This window comes from Heterodontus francisci, chromosome 6, assembly GCF_036365525.1.
Source record: "Heterodontus francisci isolate sHetFra1 chromosome 6, sHetFra1.hap1, whole genome shotgun sequence".
Classification (NCBI taxonomy): domain Eukaryota; kingdom Metazoa; phylum Chordata; class Chondrichthyes; order Heterodontiformes; family Heterodontidae; genus Heterodontus; species Heterodontus francisci.
The window spans coordinates 126029454-126042590 of record NC_090376.1 but is presented as its reverse complement, the minus strand read 5'-3'; the positions used below and the strand labels follow the sequence as shown (position 1 = coordinate 126042590).

Genomic DNA, 13137 nt, shown 5'->3' with positions numbered 1-13137 from the left:
ACACAAGGGAGAATTATAGTTCTATAATGTAGGGAATGGAACAGGAAGTAGAGTTTGATCAAAGTTGAAGTAAGTGACTCCAACTACCATTATGGTTACTGTATAATTTAGATCTAAATTAAGGTCAAGAACCAGAGGGCATCAATTTAAGGTGCATGGCAAAAGAACCAATGTTGACATGAGGGAAAACTTTTTTACACAGCGAGTGGTTAGGATCCAGAAGGCACTGCCTGAGAGTGTGGTGGAGGCAGATTCAATCGTGGCTTTCAAAAGGGCATTGGATAATTAGTTGAAGAGAGAAAAAAAATTGCGGGGCTACAGGGGAAGGGCAGGTTAGTGGGACTATAGCTAAGCTACTGTTGCAGAGAGCTGGCACGAATATGGTGGGTCGAATGGCCTCCTTCTATGCTGTAACCATTCGATGATTCTCTTTCTGTGATTCTGTAAAGGGCATTGTCAGCCAGCGCTGATTAAGATGCTTATTTTTTGTGATAAATCTATTTTCAACCATTTTAATCACACTTCACCTAGTTACTCATTGTGTGCTGCCTCAGGCAATGGAACTTCCAAAAACCCATCGATGTTAAATTTTCAAATTAAATATCCAACTTGTTAATTGTTAGAAAGGACTCTCCTCCCTGTCACGGTTTCTGCATTGTACACACTCAGACACTTTTGTTGATACTTTAACAGTTATGCACTGCTGTTCTAATGGACGTGCTTCAGTGAGATAAAAAAGCGAAAGAGAAAAGTTCTTGCTTTCTCTCTCCGTTCTATCCCAAGGAATTGCACACATTTAAATGGTAGTGGAAAACTCTGCAGTATACATTTTCATCAGTGATGTACAAATTCTCTAGCGCCATGTTTGAGACTCAGTCATCCTCCTCATGTGGCTTCAGGACAATAATAAATGATTTTTAGATTGAAGCAGTCATTTTGGATGAATGACATGCATGGCACAGCTTTAGTGCTGGCCTTCAACTCCTTGCTGTTTTATCAGGCTTCTGTTTATTGAATTTCCTACAAGTAAATTGGCTCTATCTATGTTAAAATAAAACATTCATACAGGGCTTTTCCATGCAAACCCAGAATACCAATAGCTCAAATAAAAGACACAGCCCATCCAGAGTTCCCTCCCTAAACCTCTCCACATCTCTACCTCACTTTCTTCCTTTAAGGGGCCATTGAATATTTTTAAGGTGGAGGTAGATAGATTCTTGTTAGGCAAGGGAATCAAAGGTTATCGGGGGTAGATGGGAGTGTGGAATTCAAAACACAAACAGATTCAGCCATGATCTTATTGAATGGCGGAGCAGGCTCAAGGGGCCGAATGGCCTACTTCTGCTCCTAATTCATATGTTTGCATGTAAGACACTCCTTAACACCACCTCTTGACCAAGATTTTTGCCATCAATCCTAATATCTCCTTTTGGAGCTAAGTGTCAAATTTTCTTTGATAACACTCTTGTGAAGTGCCTTGGGACATTTTACTATATTAAAGGTGCTATATAAATGCAAGTTGTTATTGTTGTTGATGTGATCTATAGGCAGGTATCTGCCAACCCTCAACAACTAACAGGGTTATTTTTGTGCCATCATATAACATCTGCAGGTCTGATCTGTGGGGAAATGGACATGTTTCCTCTGACATTAGCTGAATATCAGGCACATTTTACATTGTGCATTTAAGTGCCTTGGAATGCTTTAATGGATTCCAGGGGCTGTATAAATGCAAGTTGCTGTTGCATCACTACAGAAAGCACTTTAGTGAAACTGTATCAATAAGAGCAATATATATAATGAAATATTTGAATATGAAATTGTGCTTTTGGTAATTTTTTTCCATCTGGCATGGTTGCTTGTAATAATTGTGGGGGACTTTAATCTTCATATAGACTGGGACAATTAAATTGGCAAGAGTGGTCTAGAAGATGAGTTTGTAGAATGTTTTTGGGACAGTTTCTTGGAGCAATACATTGTGGAACCGACTAGAGATAAAGCTATTTTAGATCTAGTATTGTGTAATGAATTAGTAATGTCATAGTAAAAGATCGACTGGGAAACAGTGATCTTAATACCATTGAATTCCATGTTAAATTTGAAGTGATATACTCCAATCACGAAGAAGAATCTTAAGCAAAGTCAATTACATGGGTATGAGGGGCGAACTGGCTAAGGTAAATTGGGTAAATACACTAAAAGGTATGACGGTAAATGAACAGTGGGAAACCTTTAAAGAAACAATTCAAAATGTTCAACAAAAAATACATTCCATTCAAAAACAAAAGCTCAGCAAGAAAGATCCATCCGTGGCTCACTCAGGAAGTTAAAGATAGCATGAGATATAAAGAAGAGGCTTACAATGTTGCAAAAGAGAGTAGCAAGTCTGAGGATTGGGAGTGTTTTAGAAACCAGCAAATGGCCGCGAAAAAATTGATTAAAAAAAGAAAAAATGGATTATGAGAGCAAACTAGCCAGTGATATAAAAACAGATTGTAAGAGCATTTATAGGTACATAAAAAAGAGAGTAGCTAAAGTAAATGCTGATCCCTTAGAAGCAGAAACAGGAGAAATTATCATGGGGAATGAGGAAATGGCAGAGGCATTGAACAAAATTTTGTGTCTTGTCTTAACAGCAGAGGGCACAAGTTTCATACCAGAAATAGTCAGTAACCTAGGGGCTAAAAAGAGTAAGGAAGTTAAGGAAATTAATATCAGCAGAGAAAAAATATTGGGGAAATTTAAGGGACGAAAATCCGACAAATCCCTGGGACCTGATGGCCTACACCCTAGGGTTCTAAAAGAGATAATGGATGCGCTAGCTATGATTTTCCAAAATTCCTTAGATTCAGGAACAGTCCTGTCAAATTGGAAGTCTGAAAATGCTACACTGCTTTTCAAGAAAGGAGGGAGACAGAAAAGAGTGAACTGCCAGCTAGTTAGCCTAACATCAATCATTGGCTAAATGCTGGAATCTACTATTAAGGAAGTCTTAACAATGCACTCAGAAAAGCACAGTATGATTAGAACAAGTCAACATGGTTTAACTAAAGGGAAATCCTGTTTGACAAATTTATTAGTTTTTGAGGATATAACTAGTAGGGTAGATAAAGGGAAACCAGTAGATGTCGTATACCTGGATTTCTAAAAGGCATTCGATTAGATGCCACACAAAAGTTTAATAGGCAAGATAAGGGCTCATGGAATTGGGTGTAATATATTAGCATGGATAGCAGATGGTTAAGGGACAACCAGCAAAAAGTGGGCATAGATGGGGCATTTTTGAATTGGCAGGCAATGAATAGTGGAGTGCTGCAAGGATCAGTGCTGGGGCCTCTGCTGTTTATAATATATATTAATGACTTAGATGAAGAGACAGAGAGTAATGCATCTAAGTTTGCTGATGATACAAAGCTAGATGGAAAGGTAAGTTGTGGGGAGGACACAGAGAGGCTGCAGAGAGATATAGACAGCTTAAGTGAGTGGGCAACAAGATGGTAATTGAAGTATAATGTAGGAAAGTGTGAAGTTATTCACTATCGTCATAAGAATAGAAAGCAGGATTTTTTTAAAGTGTAAAACTTGTAAGTGTTGATGTTCAAAGGGGCTTGGGTATGCTTGTACAAAGAACACAGAAAGTTAGCATGCAGGTACAGCAAGCAATTAGGAAGGCAAATGGCATGTTGGCCTTTGTTGGAAGGGGATTGGAGTACAGGAAAAAAAAGTCTTGCTACAATTGTACAGGGTTTTGGTGAGACCACATTTGGAGTACTGTCTACAATTTTGGTCTCCACATTTAAGAATGGATATACTTGCATTGGAGGTGGTATAGCAAAGGTTTACGAAATTGGTCCCTGGGATAAGGGGTTGTCCTGTGAAGAGAGGTTGAGTAAATTGGCCTATACTCTCTGGAGGTTAGAGGAATAAGAGGTTATCTCATTGAAACAAAGAAGATTCTGAAGGGGCTGGATAGGTTAAACAGTAACAGAGTGTTTCTGCTGGTCGGGGAATCTAAAACATGGGGGCGCAGTCTCAGGATAAGGGGCCAATCATTTAAAACTGAGATGAGGAGAAATTACTTCACTCAAAGGGTCGTGAATCTTTGGGTTGTGGATGCTCCATCGTTGAATACATTTCAGGCTGGGATAGACAGATTTTTGGTCTCTCAGGGAATCAAGGGATATGGGGAGCGGGCAGGAAAGTGGAATTGAAGACTAAGATCAGCCATGATTGTATTGAATGGCAGAGCAGGCTCAATGGGCCCTATTGTCTACTGCTGCTCCTATGCCTTATGTTCTTGTGGTTGTTGTGGAAAGAATTGGCAGCAAGTTACTCTGTAATTTTGGGTGGGGTGTGTAGCGGGTGACTGAAAAACCCACAATAATTTGTCCGAAAGTTGCGGTGGGGGAGGAGAAGCAAAGAAGAGCATTAACTTCCATGTTCTTTGCCCTTCTTTCTAGTCTCAGCGCCGCGTTACATTTCATCTGCCCGACGGCTCCCAGGAAAGCTGCAGTGATAGTGGTTTAGGAGACCATGAACCAGTAAATGGTGGCACGATGATCTCACACCCTCTCCCTCTGGTTCAGCCGCAGGACGAGTTCTACGAGCAGGCTTCCCCAGACAAGAGGACCGAGGCCGATGGCAACTCTGACCCAAATTCTAGTAAGTGACCACCTTTTTCCTTTCCAAATGTGGCTGTTGTAATTTTGAAACATATCTTGCTTCATGCCAAATTGATTTTCAGACCTGACACAATCCCTGCTACAGGTGACAAGTTCAACACTTTGGATTCCTAGCACCTTCCTGCTTCTGTTTTTGGCTTTGAATGTCTTCAATAGCAAAGTGTGGAGCTGCTGCAGGTTTTATGCTGCAATGCAATATTCTTGAACTTCCGCTTCTGTGCAGCATAAAGGCAGGGGTGCTTGCTGTTTTACAGCCAAACCTGAAAGAAGGTGAAATGCTTCCTCGAACAAAAAAAAACTGGAGAATGCTTGCTTTTCTCCAGAGTTGATGACCCACGCCATCTTGTTGTCAGAAACCATGCGATTTGGAGCTGTCTGTTCCAGTGATTTGGTTAGCAGGTCTTTAATTATGGAGAAAAGCAGGCAAACTTTGACTCTTTGCCGTGGGAGGAATTTTGCTTCTGCATCCCCCAGTACTGTGCTACAGATTTACATATTCTGTGTATTCCTTCCTTCTGAACCTTGCCATATTATATTAATGACAGAGTACCAATAAATATTTTGGGAAGGACCAGTGGCTTTTGGATACCACATTCCAATGACTGGCGATTTTTTATGCTGACATCATTGACTGTGGAGATGGTCTCCTTGCACTGTGATGTCTTTATGGTGAATTGGCTTTTGTAACCTGATCTCTAGCATCAGCTTATGAATATTTACTCTGTGCTGAACATGACTGAGATGTTTACAAATCCTATTTTGGTGTCACTTTCAATATATTTGCAATTAGTGGATAAGTCACTAGCGTTGAAAGATCCAATTGGCTGCATGCCGAGCCTTGATTTCAGTACGCCTGCACTGTCTAATGCTGATCAAACATCAAAGCTCTACAATGTGGTATTTTAAAGGAACCACGCAAGTTTAAAGGGTTTACCAATGCTTTTGTTTGTGGGATATAAGCATTACACGGTCGAATAGGAGAGTTTGCAATTTAATTGGTTTTCTGTCTTGTACTTCTTGATAGAATCATCAGCCTTCCCTGATGGCTCAAGGTACTGTCTCCACGTCATACAGACCAGGAAGGCCTCACATTTGACCCCTGATCTGTGCTAAGTTAGCATATCACAATCAGGGCAGCAAACAGGAGACTACCATAAGTTTCCTTAGGGAAGGGAACATTGTGAAGGCTTCCTATTTTTTATCACTGTACAGCAATCCCTGTTGGAGGTGCAAGTCTGTGGCTATTAGGTGAGGACAACATCGGGCCCAGAAATTATATCTTCCAGAGAAGAATAGAATTCTGACACTGTTAAAGCCCACACATGAATTGGATGAGGTACTGAAAACCAAATACTGCCCACAGAATCAGATTATGTCATATCAGAATGTAGCATCTTCAGGACAGCAGAGAAAGAAACTAAACTGGAGTGAAAATAAAGGAGTCATGCACCTAAAGTGTAGCATTTAGGAGTTGGAGAGATATTGCAGCTCAACAACAAGACCAGTGGCCCAACAACTACTTTGATTTGCTCCAAATTGCCAGGGCTGTCAGTTTAATAATAGTGAGGACAAGAGTCCCATACACTAATCCCACTAGCCTCAACCATCTACAGCTGCTTCATCGTGCCCTTCCCTCCAACATAAGTGGGGACGTTTGCAGATGATTGCACAATGTTCAGTACCATTCGTGACTGCTCCGTCACTGAAGCAGTCAGTCCCTGCATGCAGCAGGACCCGGACAACATCCAGGCTTGGACTGATAAGTGGCAAGTAACATTCGCACCACACAAGTGCCAGGCAATGACCATCTCCAACAAGAGAGAATCTAATCATCTCCCCTTGACATTCAACGACATTACCATTACTCAATGCCCCACCATCAACATCCTGGGGGTTACAATTGACTAGAAACTTAACTGGATTAGCCATATAAATACTGTAGCTACAAGAGCAGGTTAGAGGCTGGGAATTCTGTGGCGAGTAACTCACCTCCTGACTCCCCAAAGCCTGTCCATCAAGGTGCAAGTCAGGAGTGTGATGGAAAACTCTCCACTTGCCCAGATGGGTGCAGCTCCAACAACACTCAAGAAGCTCGACACCATTCAGGACAAAGCAACCTGTTTGATTGGCACCCTATCTATCACCTTAAACATTGACTCCCTTCACCACTGGCACACAGTGGCAGCAGTGTGTACCATCTATAAGATGCACTGCAGCAGCTTGCCAAGGCTCCTTCGACAGCACCGACCAAACCCATAACCTCCATCACCTAGTAGGACAAGGGCATCCGATGCATGGGAACACCATCTCCTGCAAGTTCCCCTTCAAGCTACACACCATCCTGACTTGGGACTATATTGCCGTTGCTTCACTGTTATTGGGTCAAAAACCTGGAACTCCCTGCCTAACAGCACTGTGGGTGTAACTACCTCATCTGGACTGTAGCAGTTCAAGAAGGCGACTCACCACCACCTTCTCAAGGGCAATTAAGGATGGGCGATAGATGCTGGCCTTGCCAGTGATGCTCACATCTCAGGAATGAATTTAAAAAATCTTAACTATTACTAAGAAAAGTCAATTAGGTTGGGGAGAGGGGTAAAAGAGGAGCAGCATTCTCAAAGTGAGGAAAACTGAGGAGAGATGAGAGAAGTTCCCATTGGAGGGCAAACATCAATGTTTAGTAAATTTTATGACTGAGCTGATTTTGTTCTCTGCAGAATGACCAATCACCTTTGGTTGCTCGAAAATCAAAACAGGTGCATGACATAGTCCTCAGTACAAGATATTTCTTTTGAATGTTTAAACCTATGATATTTACAAACATGAGAACACTGATAAATTATATTTATTCAGCATTCTTTATCAAAAGATTTGGGCAATTTTAAGTCTATCTCTTCAGTGGAAACCCAGAAGATGGGCAGTCAAAATCACCCAGATTACTTGCCCACCAGGATCCCAATGTTTGAGATTTTAACCTGCTCTATAGGGCAGGCAGCAAAGGCACCTGCCCAAAGCTGGTGTGGTCCTTCTTTACATATGCATGTCAGGTCCTGATGCTATCATTGGGTCTCAATGGTGTCATTGGCTCCCGGTGATGTCATTGTGTCCCATTTTTGTCGTTGGGTCTCAGTGATGTCTTCTGTTCCAGTGATGTCATCAGTCTGGGTGATGTCATTGGCACCTGACCGCAATTTTAACTGGTTGCCTGGAAGCCATTCTCACTAGATGAAAACAGCACAATGAGGATCTGGGGGCAAAAAGATACCCAAACAAGATTTTTCTTTTATTTTTAAAATGTTTTTTTTCTTTCCATTGTGAAACCAAGAGGAGCTTGAGTGTGTGAGCTGATAACTTCAAAATATACTGGCTCAGGGAGACTGGAATTTCCACGGATCTGCTGGCCTTTGTCAAAGTTAACTGGGCCATATGTGACATGTAATAACTCCACAAAGAAATAACGGGTACACGACAGAGAGCAATAGTTCGTTCATAACAGTCCACCAAGTGAGAGACTGCCCAGAATGAGTGATTAACCTTGACGTGCCATTTATTTTTGTTTAAACCACTGTTCCCCAATTGGTGTCCTGTCTGTAAAATATGTTTCCTTTTATTGACAATTTAAGTGCGCCTTTCCTCATTTTTCAGTCGTAACAATATTGTGTGAGGTTGAACAGTGACGTTAAGAAACATTGTGCGAAACTGGTGAAACAAAAAGAGAATTTGCTTCATAAAATCCAAAGAGAAAAGAAAAAACTTTTCATGAAAATGTGTTGAAATAATCAGAGGCCACAAGGATCAAGTGGTTTAGGTAAAACAAAAGCACTCCCATTCTGGCCATTTGAAGTGGAGCGTGGGGGGGGGGGGGGGGGGGGCGCGGGGGATGCAGAATAAAGGTACCTGATAGTGACTCCGTACTGGCACAAACTACTTATTCAAGCAGAGTGTGAGATGGGCTTCAAGTGATGGGGACGGGTAACCTGAAACAATAATTTAACGGACAAGATATTAGCGCATCAGCACACAATCAACATGATCTGACAAGGGGAGAACATTCCTGAATTGTTGGATGAGATTCTGAAAAGCAAATGCAAGCTGGAAGCAGAAACAGGTTTGAAAACTGTGGTTGCTATTAGATGGTGGCGTGTAAAAGTGGAGAATGGCAATGGGAAAAGTTAATCAACATATCTCGCGTTCGATTGTAACATTGTTTGATCTTTTACTGTTGTTGATTGATTAAACACTTCAGGTTAGACATTACGCTCTGTTGTTATTGTAAGCAACACTTCAACTGCATCGTTTGAATTCCTCACTATTTTAATGGAGGTGTTAACTCATTTAAAATTAATTGTTTAAGCTGTCCATTAAAATAATGAAGAGACGATCTTTATGCCAGCCATTAAGCATATGATAACATCACTGACAGTAATTTTTAGGCTGACAACACTCGTGCAGTGTTTCTTGTTTGACCCTTGTGTGAGGTGAAACCCTAAGGTATTGAAACTGTTTTCTGTCTTGCAGTGTACATGTCTTCATCATCTAATAACTTGTGCAGAGTCTCTACAGGTACCTGTAATACATTTGTAACATGATTTGTTTTGATATGAGAAATATGAACTGAGACAACCTCAGAGGCTTTGGGTTGCTTGATAAGTACCTGAAGAAGCCTCTGAGATTTTAAAAAGCTACTAAGTGCTGGGTGGGGAAAAAATGTCCTAGTTTAAAAACGTTTTTAAGTAATGATCCAGATACTTTATGTCTTTCTCCTTCTCTGTCCCATGCAATACAGTGTTTACTCTGTTCCCAAGGCCTTCTACAATTGTTTAGTGTGCTGTGTAAAACTTGCATCTAAGTGGTCCATGGGATATACACTTTATTGTCTATTCTGTCTGCTGCTTTGTATTTTTGTCTGAAAAATGTTGAGTATCATGGTGTAAATTTGGTTGCACATGGTGGTGCCTGTGTGGTAAGGTGAGGGTGAGGTTGAACAAATGCATTTGTACATATTAACATGCATTAAGTTATAAGAATGACGTTTGGATTCGGACAATTTTTGGATGAATTATTTTTGAGGGATAACACTTGTAGGAAATGGGAAATGTTTCTAATTAGTTACCAATTGTCAGCAACAACCTGTTCGAGATTGGGTCCAGACTACGCCAGATAGAGAGTACAGCTTCATTACACTGTTCCAGCAAAGTTTCTTAGACTTAACACCAGAGGAGTAACCCCTACTGCAGACTTTATAACTGATGTCAGCCATGGCTCAGTTGGTAGCACTCTCACCTTTGAGTTAGAAGGTTGTGAGTTCAAGCCCTGCTCCATAATTTGAGTATAAAATCTAGGTTAATGTGTCTGTACAGTACTGAGGAAGTGCTGCACTATTGGAGGTGGTGGCTTTTAGAGGAGATGTTAAACGAAGGCCTCCATCTGCCCTCTCAGGTGGGCCTAAAAGAACCAATTGGCTGTATTTTGAAGGAGAGCAGGAGAGTTCTCCCCACTGTCCTGACTAAATATTATCCCTCAATCAACATCACTAAAACAAATTATCTTGTCATTATCACATTGCTGAATGTGGGAGCTTGCTGTGCGCTAATGTGTCTGCTGTGTTTCCTACATTAGAACAGCGACTACACTTCATTGGCTTGTAAAGTGCTTTAGCATGCCCTGAAGTTATGAAAGGTGCTAAATAAATACTGGTCTTTCTTTCTTACAATGTTTCCATTTGTGCACCACCCATCCTTGTGGCCTTTGAGTGCGACTACCTGTTTAGTATCGATAAATGACGAATTATAATTGACCTTTTTTGTGGCTTTGTGCCCATAAGCCGGTTTCACAACTACCAAAACTTACTTTACTTAAAAACCTGACAGCCAGGAAAGAAAATAAATTGGCATGCCATCAGTATTCACTAGATTGCACCCGACATCCAATAGGTAAAAGGATAGTGTGCTAACCCATTATACCAGCTACCGTTTGCCGTATCATATATTACTCTGATGCCTGATATATTTGCTGCAGAAGCTCACCAACCAGGGTGAAAGTTTTAGTTTTTTTTTGATAGCTCCTTTCCACAGTAAAATTGACTAATTTTCTACTGACTTTCTCAGAACCCATTACTTTCAGATTGAAAATTGATTTACTGCACCCTGAGGGAAATTTGTTAAATTACCCGAGGACATCAGCATATGATTGCTGTGGTCATACTTTCATTCACATGTACGGCTTCTCTTCCTATCCTCTCCTAACTATTATGACTGAGCTAATATTGTTCTCTGCAGAATGACCAATCGTCTTTGGTTGCTCAAAAATCAAAAGAAGTCCGTGACATAGTCCTGAGTACAAGAGATCATATTAAGTTCAAATCAGGCCAATCCTTTTAGTTTCAATCAAGATCATACCGTTTGAGCCTAGGGTTAATGCTTATGGCTGCACAGATTGTTTTATTTGATGGACAACCTTAATTCATATGCCAAAAGCCGACACTGGGTGCTCCTTTCCTGCTGGAAAGGACATGGAATTTTCACCCAGCTGTTTATACTACCAGAATGCAGGACAATCTGAGAAGCAAGTGGGTTCCAATTCCCACACGGGATCAGGCATAGCAAACAGCTTATTGCATTGAAGAAAACCTGCATTTAGGTCGTTGTGACATGTTTGCAGGTCTCTTAGGCCCCATGTAACCCGTAACCCCTGGGTTCTGAAACCAGGCAACTCAGTTTAATTTTGGCTTAGATATTTACTGCTGTGTGCTGTATAAATTGTATGTGACCAGTGTAGAGTTGCCAACCCTCCAGATTTGTCCTGGAGTCTCCAGGAATTAAAGATTGTTCTCCAGAACACTGCTGGAGATAAGTCAGTAGGACATGAAAACTATTTTTTTTTTCAATTTTCTTTGAACACTTTAATTTATTAATTTTAATAATATTGGAGATAGCAAAAAGGCTGTTTGATTGGGAGTATTTGGATGCAAGAGGCCACATAATGAAACCTCCCAGGAACATATCCAACCAAAGGATTGGAAAATGTTTTTCTTAGTGCAGTTGCTGCATTGGTGAATGAATCTTAAACCAAGTCTTGTTACAGTGCATTCACACTCCCCAAGAGGGTCATTAGCCAAAACTTTTGGTGCTGACATCTGAATGTAACTCTGGTGTGAAAGCCCAAAGTGACTCCAAAGTGAAGTGGTATGAGACTTCCTCCACTTTGTTTTGGTGTCAGGATGGGCTCTAAAACCATGTTCAGGCTGCATGGATTCTATACTGCAACAGAAATCTTGGAGCCTGACCTCACTGGCAGCACATGGAATCAAGGAAGTAGATAACCCACACACTCTCTTCTGAGATCCTGATTGGGTGGCCAAAGAATTATTTAGAATTTCAAGGTGATGCTACATGTATGTTACTTTTAAAGAAGGAAAGAACCTGCCATTAAATACTGAGAAATGAAGACTTCTGGTTGCACACTGTGCCTTAAACTGTGATGTTATCAAACTGATTCACTCAAAATACAATGTTACAGGCTTTCATTTCACTGAATCTTAGAGAGAAAAATATTTCTTATCCATATTGTAGTACAGCTTCTTGCCATTTACAGCTATCATGGTGATCGCCCTCAGCTACAAGTCTGCAGTGCCAGTAAAAATTGTTTTTTGTTCATTCTATAGCCCTCACATTATGTCAAGGAACTTGGAAATGTACTGCACACACAGAGATGAATAGCCATGGAATGATTCTCCCTCCACACACGATGGTCTCAGAATCCGTTGCTAGTCATTAAAGTTAAGGTTAATCATGCAGAATGCCTCTGAAAAGCGCATAAGTTGTTGAGATTTTGTTTTTCACTGGGGTAATGGCTGCATTTGTCAAACCTTTACTATCTGTTTGGGCAGGGAGATGTTCAGCTTTGGCACAGGTGCACTACACACAAGTAACATGATGGTTTTGGCATGATTTATATGTTCATGTTGTGTTTTGGTTGTCATGCTAGGCCCCCACCTGCCAAGCATGAGGCACATTAATTTTGTCATGAGCATTGATTTTTATCTGTTGCTGGAGTGAGGCAATGACTTGTTAAACAGATCAGCCGTGGCTGGAAAAGACATTTGCATATTAACAGACAGTATTTGGAAGGACAAAGGACCATTCCCTGACTCATTCAACCCACAATGGATGTTGATCACCGGACAGTGAAGGGGTGGGGAAGTGCATTCCAGGGCCTGTTGGGGTGATGCAATCCACAGGGGCCAGACTGGTTAGACCAGCTGGTCGCATGACTAACTCGCTGTTTCAGGGCATTCTTTTGAACTGGCCACAGAGTGTTTGAACTCAGAAATTCTGTTTGCTCCTGGACTGAGAAGATTTTTCTCCTGTCTGCTCCCATCTCTTTCTCACAAGCCTCTGAATCCACTGAAGACACATGAAACCCAAGAGAGAAAAGTCTCATAAAGCGAACAAAA

General features: G+C 41.1%; 1 protein-coding gene across 2 annotated transcripts in view; it reads left to right on the top strand.

Annotated features, from left to right (window-relative positions):
* The window catches only part of LOC137371529 (protocadherin-9), a 727312-nt gene that overhangs the window by 437352 nt on the left and 276823 nt on the right, over window positions 1–13137 (top strand). Inside the window, exon 2 of one of the 2 annotated variants that reach the window (XM_068034277.1) lies at window positions 4587–4662. In XM_068034277.1, coding sequence (XP_067890378.1) covers window positions 4587–4662 — 76 coding nt within the window. Of the gene's footprint in view, window positions 1–4460; window positions 4663–13137 lie in introns of both variants that reach the window. The other variant, XM_068034276.1, reaches the window with a different exon arrangement.